The sequence below is a fragment of the Ruditapes philippinarum genome, unplaced genomic scaffold (assembly GCF_026571515.1).
Source record: "Ruditapes philippinarum isolate M1 unplaced genomic scaffold, ASM2657151v2 ctg169_1_1_1_1, whole genome shotgun sequence".
In the NCBI taxonomy this organism is placed as follows: Eukaryota; Metazoa; Mollusca; class Bivalvia; order Venerida; family Veneridae; genus Ruditapes; species Ruditapes philippinarum.
Genome location: NW_026863853.1, coordinates 164,336 through 184,327, shown reverse-complemented (window position 1 = coordinate 184,327; position 19,992 = coordinate 164,336). Strand labels below are relative to the sequence as shown.

Here is a 19,992-nt window from a genome sequence, read left to right as displayed (position 1 = left end):
TGCTATTCAACACGTATCTGACATTTCTGAACAATACAAATGGATTTCTAAGGCAAAATGTGCCTATAAAATGTCGCATTCAACTAGATTTTGTAGTCTGTTTGAATCAATAGAAGAATGACACTATTTTTGACAAAATAGTGTTTTATGTGCACCATACAAGATTTTTTTTTTTTACAATATACCCTATGGACCTTTTTGAGTTTTTTTTTTTTTTTTTTTTTTTTTCGACCACGCAGTGGACAATTTTGAAAAAAAAAATTGTAAACCAAGAAAACAAAAAGAAGTGGCCTTAGTGTCGAGCAACGAAGGGTGCTAGAAAGCAATCATAAAGGTGTCCTATTTATGGCGACCTTTTATATTCAACTATTGGGTTGACAGAGTTTTAACAAACTTTATATATATATGTTATTCCGTGCGTTGGTTTACTGCCACTTAATTTTACACATATATACGGCAACGTTCTAACTTTAAGACAGTATTGTAAATGTTCTTAGTTCCTTCAACAATGAATATTTTTTCATTATTGTGGGCGCCTTTTTCCAAGAGAGTCTTCACCCGGTGCACAACATTTCGCCGAAAGACATCTCATCGAATACGACAGTTTGTCGAATATGACACTTGGTCAAATTCGTCAGTCTTGATTAAATGACTATAACGGTAAAAAGTAACAATTATGCCACGGAAATGCTTATATTTTTATTTCTTAAAAGCTTTTTATATTTGGTGTATTTTTTATAGATTCCAAAAGTTACTCCTTGGCCAACTACCTGAACCATTTTTTCCATCTGTTGCTTTTGGCAAAAAGTACACTTAAAGTGAATAAGTAATTTGTATGGAAGTCAAAATACTCTTTTGTTTACATAATCCTTCTTTGGTGACAAATTATTTTACTGTTATGGTAACAAGCATCTATAACATGCTCTAAAACCGTTATTTAAATGTTATAAAATTATATAAGCCCATTTCTTAAGAAGTAAAAATTGTTCGTTTTTTAGGCATAATGTGCTTTTTAATGATCAGCTTGGCCAAAACTGCTGTGAATTATGTTCAAAACATCATATGGAAACAAATGATGACGGAGACATGATCATGTCATTGATCGAACTATCGCTATTTCTCTATCATACCACCACGTCTTTACCATTAATTATATTATAACGTGCTATTGAATCATCGCAAATACACTCTTGTATAGCATTATCACCAAGTCTCGTCTGTTGTAATAATGCGCACCAAGAGCCATCCCCGGGCCATCGTTTGAAACTCGAACCTTTTTAATATTTTCATCAACCACCAGCAACACACATTATTCATATCTATTTTATATGTTAAAATATTGTGTAAGCCTCCATTGATCTCAAGTCTGGATCATGACATGACTTTGTGCTGTTGGCAATTAGAGAAGGAGCTTGTTCTATAATTGTTCAAAATCAAGTGTAGGGCAAGGCCATCTTTGACGAAAGCCCATCAATCAGAATTTACATGTTGAATGAATATACAGTCCCTCCCGCTTCCATTGACATTCAATATGGTGTTGTTTGTATTATATATTTCTAAATATAAGATGTATAAAATATCACAGATAAAACATCCTTTTAGGATAAATGACAAGAAGTGTTGTTGCCACAACCTATACTTTAATAAATAGCATGGCAATATACAAATGTAAATATATCACTAAAGTTTGTTAAACACCTGAAAGTTGATATCTATGCTGTTTTCAATACTGTTAATATTGTTTTAATGTCTGATAGTCAGTTACTTCAAATAATAGTCGGCAGTCTGCTCATTATACTTTAAAGGAACTCCATTGATGTGAAAAATCCTAAAGACATAAAATTTGAGTTTCTTACATAGATCAACTGAGGCATTTTAAACAGACATATATGCGAAATATATTCAGGAATAAATTGAAAATGGTGATTTTTGTGCTATTCTTTGCCCGATTTGAGTAAAAAAGCGTTGCAACGCTTTTCTGTTTTGGGTCCGTTTTCACTATTAATCTGGTAAAACGAAGCGAGCGAATGATCTGAAATTTTGGACACAAGTTCTCAGGCTAGAACTACATCAAATTAATCTTGGAAAATTATCTCCAGTCCCGTCATGTCAAAAACCTCAGTGGAGTTCCTTTAATCTTTATTATCTGTAAATTTGTTCTCTTATACATAAAAAATGATCACGAATACATAGATGAGAACTTTTTCATTTTTAAACTAGGACTGCACCAAAAGTTCTAAAGCTAAACAAACAAACTGCATCAATTTCAAAATATAAGCTATCTAATTATTCTAACCTTGTGGTCATTTCTAAAAAGACATTTTAACAAAGCAAGTCTCTGTTATTTAACCCACACATATACATATATACATTTTAATAACACATGTCTATTCATATACCAGTACAATGATATTGGTAGAGCCTGTGGTTTTCAAAGATAAGCTATCTAACACTTCAGTATACTTCAGTATACATGTATAATAGATATGATGTCTCAACAATATTCTACCATAGTTGCAGCAAAGATATCATGATAATAATCTTGGTCGCGAGTTGAAATGAACATTTCTTTGTCGTTTTCGTTTACCCTTTTTATTCTTTGACGTATCGCTAATAATGGCATCCATTCTGACTGGAATATCGACCATCTTCACAGGTTTTCCCATGAGTTCTTGTTGATTGAGCAGTGCTAAAAACATCGATATTTTCCCCTGGATTTTTATCAGGTTTTCACTTTCATATTCTGTTAGAGCTTTTGTTCTTTCGTCTTCAATAAGCTGCTCTTGTTTCTTGCGCAGTGACATCTTTGAAAAACGAACTTCAGCTGGTGGCCCGCCCCGTGGCATAGCAAGCTCATTCATACGTTTTTTACTGTAACCTTTAGTGTGCTTTCCAATGTTTTGATGTAAAGATTTATCAGTTGCTGCAATAGCGTCGTCATTTTTCTCATCTTTGCTTTCCTCTTCGTTTAAAATTAAATCATGAGTGGGCTCAATGTTTTCATTACCGTTTGCATTTGCTTTTTGTAATGTTTCTATTTTATTTGAAGTATCTTTCGAAAAGGAGAGACTGTTGTCATTCTTTTCGCCATCGTTTTGAGTATTCCCAGTTTGATCTTTCATTTGAGAACCTAAATATTTAGGAAACATGGACGGTCTACGTTTATCCTGGGGAATTTGCCGTTTACGGACATTTTCTTCAGCAGGAATCAATACGAAGCATGGTCTGGAATACGTTCTATTCCGACATGTTTTACAATGTGGGTTACACCATGGCCTGGAACAGTCTTTTACCTTAGGTATTTCCATAGGGTCGTGCAGTTTTCCATCGCCGTAATCTAAATAAAAGTTTTTGATGTTACTTTTACGTTTTGAAAGACCTGCAACACCTTGGTTGTATTTAAAGAGTGCATTTGACTGTGAGGGCAATCGTGTCGAACTGCGTCCTCTAAATGTTGATCGACTCGAACGCCTTTCAGTCAAATTATAATCCGTATCAATCAATATTTTTTCTTTATCATCTTTCGCTTCTGATGTTACAGCATTTAAGGTGTGTGCAGTGTCGTTGACCGCTTCAGGATGAGTGATCTCTTCTGCATTAGACATGGTATTTTCGTGCCGAGTAGCTTCGTTCAAACTCAGTACGGTGCTGCCATCTAGTGGTATCTCGTTACGTTGAAGGAAAGAATTTCCATCTTCTTGACTTCCTGTTACTTCAGGGAATGTGTTGGAAACTGATTTATCAACAATATTGTCAGTTTGTTCTCTCAGCTTAAGGCCCATGTGGTGTTCTATTTTAGTGTCCTCTTCGTGACTATTTACCAGAATTTCTACTTTCCTTGTTTCTTTGGCCGTACTCTTGGTTGTTGTTTCCTTCACTGTATCCGTTTTATACTTACTGTTTGCCTCACCTACTCCGATTGTTTGATTTAATATACTGTCTAACGTCCGTTGCTGTCTACCAGGAGAACGCTCCCCCATTAGAGACTGTCGTCTGACGTCCACCCCGATATACTTCTGAACAAGACGTACACCGACAGGTGGGAGGTAGATGGTTGGTGCACTGGGTCGTCTGCGCAGTCTGTCCGCACTTCTTGCTGATTCCGCCTTTATCAGATAAAACAAATTAATTTACACCATTACTTATCATCAAAATCATATATTCTATTTATAGCAATGTTATGATCGCGTGCATAAGAGCACAGACGCTTAAAGAAAAAAAAAAGAACGAATGATTTGCGCAGGATACTGCAGAAGAACAAAATCACTGCTCGCTTGTTACGGTGCAGATGCAAACAGTTTTTTTTTATATTCAGACCTGCTTAGTGAATTATAAGATAACTTAAAAGTCCTTGCTCTGCAAAAGTAAATTGTTTGATAATATCAGATCTGTCTTGAATAGCTGTTATTCGGTACAGTTATACTCGTATGTTTATGGGAAAAAATATGAAATACAAGGTATCTAATGAGAGAATGTTAATTAAAGCTTGTAATTTCGACGAAGGAACAGTAACTGTTGTCCTGTTGCTGACATAACGTTTTGGATTTACAAGATCTTAGAGAAATATATATAAAAAAATCATTTACCTCACTAAGAGAATATCCAGTAGATAATTTTATCGATTGCAAGTCGTTATAAACCATACGAATATCTTGCTTTAAATTCTCCTTTTTGTGAAAGAAATCCTTCATCATAGAAGAGAGTCGGTGCTCGAACTTAGTCTCATATGCTAGGTTTTTCTTCATAGCAAATAGCTCATTCAGAGAGCTCATGCCCGTGTTTTTAACATAAGGAGGCATTTTGACAGCAGGAAAATTCCAGGTTTTTTACGTATGCATAAATATATCACCTGTCCCTGTCAAATGAAGATATGTTTGAAAATTTTGTATTCCATCAATTATATGGTACTTACTGTTTTTTCTTGTACCGCAAGTTTTGTTAGTTGTATGGCTTCCTGTCTTTTGCCAGGAACTATTTACATTTTTATTCACTGTATTTTACTGTAGGAAATTAGTTTTACTCTTACCTAAGTATTTGAAAGATTTGTCAGGTGGCAATTTCCGTTTTCTTATAATTCTTGTTTATATACACCAGTAACAATATGTATACCATTCACCAAAACAAATGTAACATAAACATGAATTTATAAACAGATACGTTTGTGCCCATAAACTCCAAAACCGACCAATGTACATGCATTAACATAATATTAAAAGTCTGCAATAACCGCTGAAAGGCACCTCTAACAAAACTGCTACATTTTTCTAAAAACATATATTCGGGTTACTATTATTAGGGAATAGATACTATTGACACCTCATCATACTTGTTGTCGAAAAGCTACAAAATCTAAGAAATTAAACATGGCTAAAAACAGAAAATTCGCATAAATTAACAAAAAGGTATTAACTATATTATGTGGTTATTTTATCACAACTCTAATTGACGAAGATGCGAAATATGTCTTCACACACCTCTGTTTAAACACATCACACAATTAAAGGCCCACTGATGGTCCAGAAACGCTTTTATAATTATTTCTCAGAAGCTTTTTATTTTTGGAGACCGGTGTTAAAAATTATTGTTTCCAAAAAGTCACTCATTGGCCAATTATCTTAACTATCTTTAGCTTCTGTTGCATTTTAGTTGTTAGTACACTTTTAGTGATTTAGTATTTTGTTATGTTATGTTATGTTATGTTATGTTATGTTATGTTATGTTATGTTATGTTATGTTATGTTATGTTATGTTATGTATGTATGTATGTACATGTATGTATGTATGTATGTATGTATGTATGTATGTATGTATGTATGTATGTATGTATGTATGTATGTATGTATGTATGTATGTATGTGATGTGATGTGATGTGATGTGATGTGATGTGATGTGATGTGATGTGATGTGTAGTGTAGTGTAGTGTAGTGTAGTGTAGTGTAGTGTAGTGTAGTGTAGTGTAGTGTAGTGTAGTGTAGTGTAGTGTAGTGTAGTGTAGTGTAGTGTAGTGTAGTGTAGTGTAGTGTAGTGTAGTGTAGTGTAGTGTAGTGTAGTGTAGTGTAGTGTAGTGTAGTGTAGTGTAGTGTAGTAAAGTGTATGTATGAATGTATGTATGTATGTATGTATGTATGGCCAAAGGTTTTTGTACTGATTTGCCAATTAACTTTGAAACTTTGTTCAAAAATAAAGACAATGTATATTATAATAAGTTTATATACTGGTAATCAAACAAAATTTGGACATATGATCATTTAGTAATATCTAAAATAATTGCATGCAAACAAATTGATGTTATTAAATTTAAAATACAATTTAACTTGTCTTTATGACAACTTACTAAAGCCGTATCGGGTTGTTTGTTGGTAGTAGTGTTGTTGTTGTTGTTTTCTATTGATTTTTGTCCTATTTTAACCATGATTTTTTTTTCAAAATCAGATATGCAATTCACGTCAATCTGATTAAAATCATCAACGTGGGTTTTCGCAAATATGCAACCATGATGATATCACAGTGTTTTCATCGGAAATATCACATATGTATAGACATTTCAATTTCATATGACCATAGAATTGTGTTTTTATCTCACAAATATTAAATAATTTCTGTGATTGCCTGTTGTTTAAACAAGATTTCGACGATAAAAGTACCGTTAAATAATTTTCCCTTTATATATTTATGTACAGTTATTTATTGATAATTTCTTTTCAACTTCATCTTTAGAATATAAATCAATCATTGACGGCGATGTAAAATGACAGGCAGTTTCTTTTGAAGGACTTGATAAAACATTTCCACAAAAGCTGTATTAGGACGATTGAAATTTGTATTGTTGATCAGAGAATATCTGTATTGCATCAATATTTGATCATGAAATAGGCTGAAAAGTGTTTCAAATGAGTCTATTAACTATTTAATCATAGATTTTGGGGCGAAATATTTAATCAGTTTTGGGTGGCTTTTTGACGCCTTTGAGCGTTTTTTGCTGTTGAATTTCAACCGAAATTTGGCCCAGGAAATACCTTTGAAATTGCATTTTGCTATCTGGGCTTTATTATTCTTTTCAATTTATACATTCAATAAAAGTTTCAAAATACTTTATACTGTAGATAATTGAAACTTTGTTAAACCATTAAAATCTCACAAAATCCCTGTACAGCGTTTTATGAACTAACACTTTTCAATTATTTCTGTATTTAATACAACGTATCACCTCTCTTTTCAGTTGAAATAACATTCATGATATATTTTAACATTTCTGGTGGTTCTGGTCTTAAATGACGTAGAAAACTACGATGAAAAGCGCGTTGTGGTTTGGTGTTTGAAGTGTACGAGACAGCGTTCGCATAATATAGTTGTATGACTTTCGGATAGACATTCGTATTTAAAGTTTGGATTAATATTGATAAAAGCAATCAAACGACGATTTATCGTGTTCATTTTTATCAAATAATATGCATTCATGATTTGTGTGATTTCTATATATGATAGGATAGATTGGGATGGTCCAAGTTACAACGTCTTATTTACATCTCTATGAATATTTACGTGTTGTCATGCACATGTATATAAAGTCCAAGTGATGTTTAATCATATTGTTAAATAAGTAAATAACGGAAACGATTAGTGCGCGATTTGTTTTCAGTTCGCATTAACATTTTATTACCCGAACATACAAATTCATTTAACAAGAATTTAGTGCGATAGGTATATTTTTCATACATTGTACATAAAACTGCTCTGCCTTTAAAATATACAAAAAGGAATACTTTTTTTGCTTAAAATGGCAATTTACATGGCAAGAAGTACATCAAGCGTTTGGGGGAGCGCATTGTCGCACGTGCATGATTTAAGCAGACGTTTTGCGTTTGAAACAATATCCGAACCAGAATCGCGATTATCTTTGGAGATCACGTCAAAATCCGGACAAGCTGCGCAAATTGCCGGAAGTCGAAATGTCGTCTGCAAAACTCCCGCCGAGTATAAAGCAAATAAACTAAACAGAAATGAGCAAACAAAACTGGAAAATGTGACATTCCGCGTTGTAAAAGAAAAAGAAATAACACGACGGAAATTTACGCAAAGTGAAAGAGTGTTGAGAGCAAAAAGTGCAAAAATAACAAAACGGATTCAAACTTTGGAGTCATCATCGGCAATAGCAGGTCGACCAAGATCTTATGCTTACGAAAAACGTCCTCAAAGTGAACATCTTTCAAGAAGAACGAAACCATCATTTCACTCAAGGACTTCGTCAGATGTCCAGTCTGATGATAAACGATGTAAAATGTGCGAACGAATTCAAAGTGTTATTCAAACATATGAAAAAGAAGGCAAGCGAACGGGAATTTTAGATGGAACTGGTAACCATTCAACATGTTTATTTTCAGACGTCCAAATGAGAACCTTCGTTCATATGTTGGAGGCTAAATATTTCAGTGATATTCCAGACGTTAACAGCAAGTTGCGAGAAAGCGGAATTCTTTCACGCTTAGATCGACCAAAAAACGATGCAAAATTATCAAGGGAAAATATAAATAACAATATTGCAAAAAGAAATGTTGAAAAACGTATACACAATTTTTGTATTGAATTAGAACGTTACAAGGATACAAAAGTTGGTATAAGAATTCCGAAAGAAGTTCAAGAAAACGCGGAAAAAATAAGACATGAAAATGCTGTTCTGTACCTGCGACAAACTCCATCTAAGCAAGAACAAATAAGAAGAGAGGTGGCGGAGATGCTCGGCCTTTGATTGTTAACCGTGGTTCACTTTCACACTAACCGGATCATAATCGTCGTATGATATTTCAGTTTTGAGTAAGAAAATATCCATTTCTGTGCATGAATAATTTGAGAGGATGCTTGTTTGTGACAATCTTGAATTCTTGATACCATTAATATGTGACATTTACAGTATGGTTAGTCTTGTTGCGATGAGCGAACAAACGCTAATAAACTATAGGTTGTTTTGATAGTTCATGAAACATAACATGTGCGTGAATATAGTTCATATAGAGCATACATGAAGTTTATATATAAATAATTCATATACAAGTAACATACGATATATGCATACATATATGCATAAATTATGTTATAAATAAGATAAAAGATTTTTTGTCTGTTTATATTTCCCATATATTTGTGAAAAGTTAAATACAATCAAATATGATTTTTGTATCAATATTTGTCCGTTTTTGTATAGTTAAGAATAGTTTACCTTTTATTTGACTTGTGTAAACACTTTAGCATTTCATGTTCCCTTGTGTATGGATAGTAAAGTAAACACTGTACGTGATTCATATGTAGCTGTTTTCTTTTTAACCCTGATTATTATTGAACTCTTTGATGTATTTATTCTTAAAGCATGTTTTTAAAGGCACATTATCCCTCAGAAAATTTCTCTAGATAGGGAAAAATCGGCCTGATGGAAGCGCTGAATGTGAAATTGTTTGACAATGTAAACAATGTAGAATTTTGACTTCCATCTCCAAACGACATTTTTACATCTGAATTTCAATCAGATTTGTAATAAAACATAAACATGAACATGTAGATATTTTGTCGTTGGTATTTTGTATTCATGCTTTTTTCTTTCTTTTTTGTGAAAAAAAGGTTAAGCAACTAAAGGAATCTGATATATATTCAGACGCTATATGAAAGACATAAACTATCAATATAATCAAAAATATTTTTAAAGTGAATTGGTTCATAATGGAATGTCTTTAATATCATAAAAGCATGTTGATAAAATTGAGTATTATACATAACAAATAACGGAACAGATACGAATGATGTTATACATAATCTGAGATGACATATCTCTATATAGCAGATTGTTCTAGAACAAAATATTATTGTCAACTGTATAACTGTTCATACTAAATCACTTAGAACTATCATCATTATTTTCAAAGAAATATTTTATGAGAGTAACTAAATGATATACATGTACTTCTTTTTTATCAATATTTTTGAAATATTGAAAATGTGCCCATTTTAAGTCAATTTGCATTAAAGGCCCATTATGCCCCAGAAATGCATTTTTATTCTCAAAAGCATTTCATATTTGGTGTCCTGTTATAGTTTTCAAAATGTTAATTCTTGGCCAATAACCTGAATTATAATTTTGCTTATGTTGCTGTCTAGGAATTAGTACAGCTATAGTGATTCAGTATTTTGTATATAAGTCAAAATGCTTTGTTTACATTTTACTATTTTTTTGACAAATAATTTCACATTTGGCGCTATTTTCTTCGTGTAATAAGCATCTTACATGCTCTAAGATCATTGTTTAAACATTTTAAAACTAATGTTTGCCCTTTCTTAAGAAGGAAAAAAACTTATTCTTTTCTGAGGCATAATTTAACTAATAATGTACAGTTGGAGATCGTTTCAAACATGTGTGCATGGTTGATCCTCGTTTATTACTAGTTATACAGCAGCAAGGCAAGTGTTATATTGCAAACGACCATATAATATGTCAAACATCTTTATAACGAATTTACAACACAACATAATTACTTTGAAGAAAAAACGAAAATTACTTCATAAATGATGGTAGTCTAGTAGATAGATAATATAAATGGCCCTTTGATCCAATGAAAAGCGACATAACAAATGTGCAGTATAATAAATATACATGTACTTAATAAGTTTGTATGTACACTATTTGGTACGTAATGGTAATGGAACGTAATGTTCAGGACTGGTATACACATGCACACGCGCACGCACACATGGTTGTACACAGTTACCATGGCATATACTACAGATTATTGGTGTATAATATTTTGATTACAGTATAGTGATGTGATCATTAAAACATATTCATCTTGATTAACATTGTAACTTACTGATATGCAGTACTTTTATCATTGAAATATTATAAACACACTTTTAACTTCAGATCTTTAATGAATCTTAATGTATATATACACAGATAGGATTCCTATACATGCATGTCAAACATTCAGTTAAGATGATATAAAGAATTGCAACAAATACATATACAAATTACAAGGTGGTAAATTAATTAATAAACTACCCTTTATTGACATTCCTCTATTAAACACCATTTTAAATTTGAGAACCTTCGTGAATCTATCACTGCACCAGTTTGCACGTTCATTTTCAATCTTCTAATGAGTTTGATTAAAAAATATAGTATACTTTGATTAATAAAACTCAAATTCTAGTCATACCTTTATGTTTTTGCCACATTGATGTACATAAAATTTTAATATTTAACAGCTTTTTTTCCTCAAAATATGCGTAATGACATGTAGGTAATACTTGAACATTTTATGTGTTCCATTTAAACATGTTAAAACTCATATACAACAAATCTATTATGTATATTGAACACACTATTACACTATTTATAGTTCATGTATATAATAATAGGTCTTTATTTTCTCAAAAATACCTCATACTGTATAACAAAAACTCAGTCTGTAAGTTAAATACCTTATATAGCTCATACAGTATGTTAAATATTGTGATGTCATACCTGTGTGTTAAACATGTCTTTTAGACAAAACAATACTTCATAACTGAGTCAATGAAATAAATTACAATGAATATCACAACAATGGTTGGTGGAAATATTTTACAGTCCATGAATCACAGATGTTACACTTGTCACCGTGGACCCCATTTAATGTCTTTAAGGCCATGGAAATTTCTCTTCAACGCCTGAGTATCTGCCCAGTCTGAATCTAGGTAGGCATCTTCAGCTTCCTTGTCCAATTTCTGAAGAGCAAAATACAAATAGTTCACTCTAATATCAGTTTTATGAAAATAATTAATGTTTTTTTTTTCAATGGAAATTACTTTTTCCTTTGTATGAACACTGAATTGTTAGTATCTTCATGAAATGAAACTGGGATATTTGTATTATTTCTCTAGAAATGTCAAGGCTTACATACATTTACACTACAGTTAACTGGTCTGTCAATGATTTCAAAACATTTGGCAGTAGCATCAAGTATTTGCAAAGTAATAAAAAGCCACTTCTTGTCAGGAAAGTAGGATAAATATAAATAATGAAATCATTAAAACAAAATTGTTTGTTTCAAATGAAATAAACTCTGTAAATTTCCGTAATTAAAGTTGTCATATTTAAGTGGTATTGACATTTCTAGTATTTTCTTTTTTACATATTCTATTTTGTAAGTTGTTTTGAATACACATATAGTTTACAAAAATGCAACTACAAGGAGTAAAGACTGTGTAACTTTACAGAAAATTGAGTAATTTCTGTAAATTTAATGGCTGGACCGAATATCGACTTGTGTCAAGATTGTGACTATTATAGATTGTATGTTTATATGTTTTTATATGTTTTATACCTTTTTATCATTATATAAACTAAGGCTTTGTTCACAATATAACAAGAGGCGTTTTAAATTTGGAAAGGTTTCACTATTTAAAGTTTCTTTGATTACTGCAATGAAAATGTAGTGCAACAAAATTTAAAAGTTTCATTTTGCATCCTCTAACCCTTACACATTTTAATTTATTATCAGTAATGTTGAAATATCTCAATTAAATGTTTTGTTTTTAATCAATAAAGGAAAGTCTGAGTTGAAACTGTTTTTGTTTTCTCACAAATTACAATGTCTGTCAATATTGAGCTTCCTCTACTTTACAATTTCAAGAAAAATCAAACTTGTCTTTCATAAATCAGAAATGAATAGATACCTTCAAAATTTAGAAAAAAGTCTCATAATATGCTAACAGAATCTTTCATGATGCTCAACTACAATAACTTTTTTTAATCTACAAACCAAATCAGTAAAACGACATCTTATTTACTTCTCAATTCAAAATTACCTTCATTTCCTCTTGTTTCTTGTAATAATAAGCCATCATTTCCTTTTGTTGATCTTCATTAACTACAGGCTCTCTTGATGGAGCTCCTTGTCCCTTCTGTAATATCAAATATAAACTGCTCAATTTGTATTATAGGCAACATTGAATTGGGACAAAATTTGAGCTATGAAATTACAATATGGCATAAGAATGTGCATATTGTTACAGGATCAAAATGCCCAGGTTGTAGGATTGCTTTATACCTGGGACATATGATAATATTATGTTCCTGATAAACATACATGGAAACAAATGAACTGTTTGGTTTTGGTATACGTTCTTATTTGTGGCAATAAACAGAAATAACTTATCCCATTATAATATAAACATTGAACAGTATTAAGCTTAAAATATGAAAATTATACCAGCTATGTTAGATAAATTATCTTTCCTGTATTCATTTTGGTTACTGTTCTAGTAACACAGCATATTATGCAACAAAAAAACATGTTTTACTGACTATTTAGTCAACTTAAGAGACCATAGCAATATGGATTTTCACATTACGACTAAGTAGACCAGTATTTACCGTATACTTGAAAATTTTATCTCATTTTTTTAAACTTTACAATCTGGACGTATGCTGCTTTAAAGGAAATGAATATAAAGAAGAACTAGAAATGTGTCCATAGGACACGGGTGCCCCCACCGCGCCACTGTTCTGTCAATCTTTTTACTAATTCAAGGGAAATAACTCTACAAATACTGGATAAATCCACAAGCAAAACCCCAGGTGCAAATCTAAAATATGCTGAGCAACCTGCCCATAAGGTTTAATGACTATGTCAAATCCTTTTTGAGAAACTTGCGACACAAGTTGAAAATTGCAAAATTTAAGTGAAGGGCAATAACTCTAAAAAATACAAAATAAATCCAGACGAAAATACCTGGTGCACAATTGCACATGCTGATCAATATTCCTGTAAAGTTACATGACTCTAGCCGTCAAATACTTTTGAGTTACTTGCGACACATTTGAAAATTGCCAAAATTTTTAACTAAACTCAAGGGCAATAACTCTGAAAAAATACTAACAATATCCAGAAGAAAATACCCAGGTGCACAACTTACACATGCTGATCAACATTCCTGTAAAGTTTCATGACTCTAGGTGAAATACTTTTTGAGTTACTTGCGACACAAGTTGAAAATTGCAAAAATTTTACTAAGTCAAGGGCAATAACTCTGAAAATACTAAAAATATCCACACTAAAAAATATCCAGGTGCACAACTACACATGCTGATCAACATTCCTGTAAAGTTTTCATTACTCTAGGTCAAATACTTTTTGAGTTACGTGCGACACAAGTTGAAAATTGCAAAATTTTACTAAGTCAAGGGCAATTACTCTGAAATACTAAAAATATCCAGACGAAAATACCCAGGTGCACGACTACACATGCTGATCAACATTCCTGTAAAGTTTCATGACTCTAGGTGAAATACTTTTTGAGTTACATGCGACACAAGTTGAAAATTGCAAAATTTAACTAAGTCAAGGGCACTTACTCTGAAAATACTAAAAATATCCAGACGAAAATACCCAGGTGCACAACTGCACATGCTGATCAACATTCCTGTAAAGTTTCATGACTCTAGGTGAAAAACTTTTTGAGTTACATGCGACACAAGTTGAAAATTGCAAAATTTAACTAAGTCAAGGGCACTAACTCTGAAAATACTAAAAATATCCAGACGAAAATACCCAGGTGCACAACTACACATGCTGATCAACATTCCTGTAAAGTTTCATGACTCTAGGTCAAATACTTTTTGAGTTACGTGCGACACAAAAGTGAACGGACGGACGGACGGACGGAAGGACGAACGGAAGGAAGAACGGACGGACGGACAAGGGTAAATCTAAATGCCCGCCACTATTGTGGGGACACAAAAAAAGTTTTCATACCTTTTGAAGTTTTGCTATCACTTTTGTTTTTTCATTTTTGCCAACAAAATCTTTTATAGGTCTTCCTCTTAACATTTCTTTTCCTGAGAACCACAGTGAAGCATTCTGCTCTTCTATCACATCTAGTGAAGCCTGATATATAAAATTAATGTTACATATGATATGTCTACACATACACTATATGTACTGTAATCATTAATAAGGAATATTCTTTGTTAAACTCTCTGTCAATTATTCAACGTAAAAATCACAAAACCTTAATAAATTGCTGTATGCAAGTCTAAAATTGTGTCTCGAGTGGGAATTTCCCATTTTAACACAAAGATTTCTAAAAAATGGATAATAGTGAACTGTTATTTTCACTGAAACTTCTTTTGCTTTATTTATATAAATACTATTTGTATGTATATATTGACGTTACAATCTTGTTTAGGCTATATTATGTTCACAATAATGTTGGACAAAATGAGTCTGTTGTGATTGAGAGCACTTATGAAAAATACTCTATTAAACTCTACTAACTTATTTCATTTATATGTTAGATTTTAACTAACCTAGAAATGGATTTTTATATTTCACAATTGTGCAACATGAATTTACTTTTTCTATTTCACAAGACAACTGTCAGCACAATGAAAACATTATATACACTACCATTAACTATGCAGAGATACATGTATATAGTACATAAAAGTTACATACTTGTGTTCCTGAGAGATCTTCATTGTTCTCAAATTCCATTTTGATATTTTCATGGGGAGGTAGTCCCATTGGGTATACAATAGTTACTGCTCCTCTAAGAATGTCCAGGGCTTCTTTAACTGTTTGTTGAGTAACCATCTCATTTGCCTGTACCTTTTTCTAATAAAATAAATAATTCATTACTTTTGTTTCAAAAGGAAATATTTCATACATTTTTCCAATTACAGATAATATCACTCAAAAGAGTTATCGTCTTTTAAGACTATTAATAAAAAAATTTATCCTTGGAAGACAGATAAATCTTCCCAGCTTTATCATATTCAGATACCCCTTATACTGTGTACCTATCACAATTATTAATGTACATGTATTTATCATATTTGAATTTATTTCAATAAACTTAAAAAGGCATGAGTGATAACTTTCATGGAAGTAAGCACAGTTTATCATTATTACATATCTATATAAAAAGTTACCTTTGAAATCATGTCCTTTGCTTCAGAACATGTTTTCTTAAGAACTTCAGCCATCTTTTCTGTAGGAGCTGCAATCATGAAAAATGCCAGAAAATTGGAGATAGACAGAATAAATATTTTAAACTAAATCATACAGTTAAATATGTACAGAAAGTAAGATGTTATACAGGGCTTCTGATAATTAAATAACATTTTTTACTGTAATATTATGACCGCATTTTATTACAATGATTTGGCATCTTTGCAAGAATAATAATAATCAAATGTTTATATTTGAACACTTATTTTGTGTTACCTTGCCCATTTCTCCTCCCTATTTTATCATCATTTTCTCTGACTCCACCTTGTGGGGTACATTTCTCTGCCCATTCATCTTTTAATTTGAGTTCAGATATTTGCTCGTCTGTGAGGCCCTGCATGTTAGGAGGTAGTGTTATTCCATGCTCTGCCAGATCTTCAATTTCTGAAATTATATAACCACATGTACATTGAAAATCTTAATTGCGATATTTAACAAAGTATTAAAGATTCAAAGCTGGTAAAGAATACTTCAATAACTCAAATATAATTATATAATAACTATATTGCTTATTTCAAATATGGATGTGCTTGATTCAAGAGAAACGAAAAGAGTAATTGGAAGTTTTTGAGGATAGAATCTACTGTTATGTACATTGTGTAGTTTACTCTAGTAAACTCCAGAAATAATCAAGCACACATGTATGTGTTTATGCTACTATGCTATTTCTTGTTGTAGGTGTTATCCTGAATTTTAAGTCATTACAAGAGCTGTCAGCAGGACAGCCTGCTCAACGTTTTGCATTGCTTGATAATTAAACAATAGACTGGATAATGTAGAATTTTCTAATTTAAAAAGGTTCCATAATTCTGTCAAAATCCATGTTACATTTATGGGCCTTGGCTAACTTTTAAAGAAATTTCAACCTATTCCCTTCAGTAGTCTTGAAAATACCAAAACAGATACCAACTCACATCCAAAAAAATAACCAATGCATGATAGTGATGTGGGGGGAATCAGGGTCAGCTCGGCCCTATTCCAACTCAGCACGGGTCAACTCGGCCCACAATTATATATTACTGGTAATGATTACTTTTATTACTTTTGATATGTTTTCATCATAACTTTCATGGTTTAACACTTTCACACTAACAGACCTCTACTCAAGGATATTGAAAAGTTTTATTGATGAAAGTACCAATTTGTATGTAAATTTGTAGAGCATGTTTTGCTACTCCAGATTTTTTGTAAAAACTATCGTTAAAAAAGCATTGGTCGTATTAAAGAACAAACAGTATTACATACAATTACATTTATTGTCACAAAAATTCAATCTAAAAACTCTATTTATTGATTAATATTTAACAAATATTGTCTTGATATCTCTTCTTAACAAAGATAATTTCAAACAATAGTACAGGTACACTGCCAACTTTTTCAATTTCTGTTTGTAAGTGATCATATTTCTGAAAAACTTTATAGTGATTTTCTCTTTAAAATTTTTATTAACTAAACAATCTATATCCTAATATATGTTTATAGAGGGCCGAGTTGACCTGTGCCGAGTTGACCCGTGCCGAGTTGGTATAGGGCTGAGTTGACCCTTTACCATGTGGGGGCAGCAGTCCCTTATTATAATATTCTTGCTACCATTATAATCAAGTGTGATAAATTAAACTGTTCATCTTATTACGCTCATATTAATTAACAGATGTGTTTCATTTAATTACCTGCACATAATCTCTGAACCTTTAGTCTGCCATTGTATATAGCAGAAACATCTGCTAACACCTCATCAACAGAAGTGTCAACTGTTGTCTCATAAATGAACTGAGGCTCATCCCCTTTCTTGATTGATAGCTTCACCATACTTACAGATCTGCAATATAAATACACAAATGACTAAAATCTTTGATATATTTTAAATTTTACTGATCAACAATGATCACTAGCTAATGTTGAAATATAATATAAAATATAATATAAAATATATATAATATAAAAAAGTTATTGCTATCAAATAGTTGCACGTTTTCTCTAAATAACCACTGATAACACTGAATAATATTTATAAAATTATTGACCTATCATTTAGGAACGTAGGATGAAAGGTAGGCATTTGAATTTCAAAAACATGGCTATGAATAGCTGAAAGTAATTATTTACCTTGTTAACGATATTCCTTGTCCTTAGATTTTTATGGTTACGGTATAATTCCAGAAAATTCTTGGGCATGTATCAACAGATTTACACCGGATGTTTACACCAAGAGACGGAAGTACTTGATAAAATCTGTTCTTAAACGTTAGATAACCGTACTGTTAGCGGGTAGCAGACGTTTTATTCCCAATACGTTTCTTACCAAGGCGATTCACACATAATTTCATGCCTAAACACCATAACGAATGGATGAGTTCTATTAAATTTAGCAAATTTCCCTTCAATGAAATCCATATTGAATAAATTACCATCAATTATAAAACTTCTTTCATCTTAAAAAATATAAATAAAAATTATCTTAATTTTAATTATAGGCAGGTACACAATTATTGTTTTAATCATATGTTTTAATATAAAAAAAACCCCTATAAGTGTACATTTTACTGAAATTATGTCTCTGAAACAAAATAATTTCTTTAAATATAATATTTGTAGACTTAAACACCTTTCTTTAAAGACATCAAATTGACTTCAGAATGAATACATGTATTTTACAGATTAAAGAAAAACAATTTTATTTTGTTTAAACTATTTTGGTTCAGCTTCATTGTTTGGGAAGCTATCATTCTTTGATACGTTGATATAATTAATTGATACCACGTGCATTATAATATTGAAACCTCCGATTATAACAGTCAATCTTTTGAAATATATAATCAATTCAGCTCAACTTGACAATGGAGAATGAGCATGATGTAACCTAAGACAAGTGAAATAAATGCTAGAAAATATAGAATGATACCAGTAACTGATATTGAAAATTTATCATAATGGTATCAGGGATGTACAGATCTATTACCATATGTATATACATTCCTGATGATATGAGTAAAAGTTAATAAATGACAAGTGTAGATTTTGATTAAAGATCCTGTTCGACAATTTATTTATGATTTTCTATCATAAATATGATGCTCAAATTAAGATTTATCAATTCACTAAGTTCCAAAAGCATTATTTATAAAGATATTACCGAATTTTTACATTTCATGTAAATAAAGGGAGGTAATAAAAAATATTTTCTATAATCTAAGTCCAATTTTTCAATAAAAAATAAATGCACATATTTTAATGATTACATATATACTCAACATCACTAATTCCGCGTCATCATTTATTTCTAATGGCATATTATCATGTGACCAGTGTTAAAATTGGTCAGAATTGACATATTTTATTCATACACCTATACAACAAAGTGTTTGTGCAAAATATTTAAAATCTATAGAATTTTACGTAAAACAGAACAACATTTTACAAACTTCTGCAAAAAGCAACATTAGTCCAATAAAATTTGTACATACGTCTGTTCAAACAAACATCATTTTCTAAATGTTCTTGTTTGTTGAAAAAAAAAATGAGTGACAAAGTAAGGATTATTTTAATATTTAAAATCAAGCAAAATAACATGTAGGAATTTTAACTGAAACATGAAAAACCTGAAATGTAACACCATTACCGCGATTTATATGATGACACACTGTTTTCAAAATGGCCGACATGTGGTCTACGTCTGGTTCATTTAAACTAATTTTGGCTAAATATATTGTTGTTTCCTTGTGTCATACAGCAGAAAATACCAATATGTTACAGCTACCATAAGTTTCAAGTGTTGTTTTCTTTCATGGTTCAAAGCGTTAAGTACCGTGAACTAAGAGGAGAACAGTATAATATGTACAAATATAATTTGCAGTACATATTTTATATATTCTTCGATGTTTGAGCATAATTATATACATATATATAATTTCACTTAAGTATGGTATACGACCTCAATTACAACATACAGGATCT

General features: G+C 31.4%; 2 protein-coding genes across 2 annotated transcripts; one reads left to right on the top strand and one right to left on the bottom strand.

Annotated features, from left to right (window-relative positions):
* The first annotated feature begins 7,192 nt into the window (after positions 1-7,192).
* On the top strand, positions 7,193-9,293 carry LOC132723519 (uncharacterized). The gene has a single exon (XM_060708243.1). The coding sequence runs from the start codon at positions 7,779-7,781 to the stop codon at positions 8,745-8,747; it is 969 nt and encodes a 322-aa protein (XP_060564226.1). The 5' UTR covers positions 7,193-7,778; the 3' UTR covers positions 8,748-9,293.
* A 1,599-nt stretch (positions 9,294-10,892) lies between these two features.
* On the bottom strand, positions 10,893-18,299 carry LOC132723529 (cilia- and flagella-associated protein 298-like). The gene is made up of 8 exons (XM_060708259.1): positions 18,145-18,299; positions 17,709-17,857; positions 16,255-16,422; positions 15,960-16,027; positions 15,484-15,642; positions 14,782-14,913; positions 12,833-12,928; positions 10,893-11,749 (listed from the first exon to the last, which is right to left on the bottom strand). The coding sequence occupies exons 2-8, from the start codon at positions 17,845-17,847 to the stop codon at positions 11,639-11,641; spliced, it is 873 nt and encodes a 290-aa protein (XP_060564242.1). The 5' UTR covers positions 17,848-17,857; positions 18,145-18,299; the 3' UTR covers positions 10,893-11,638.
* Between the last annotated feature and the right edge of the window lie 1,693 nt (positions 18,300-19,992).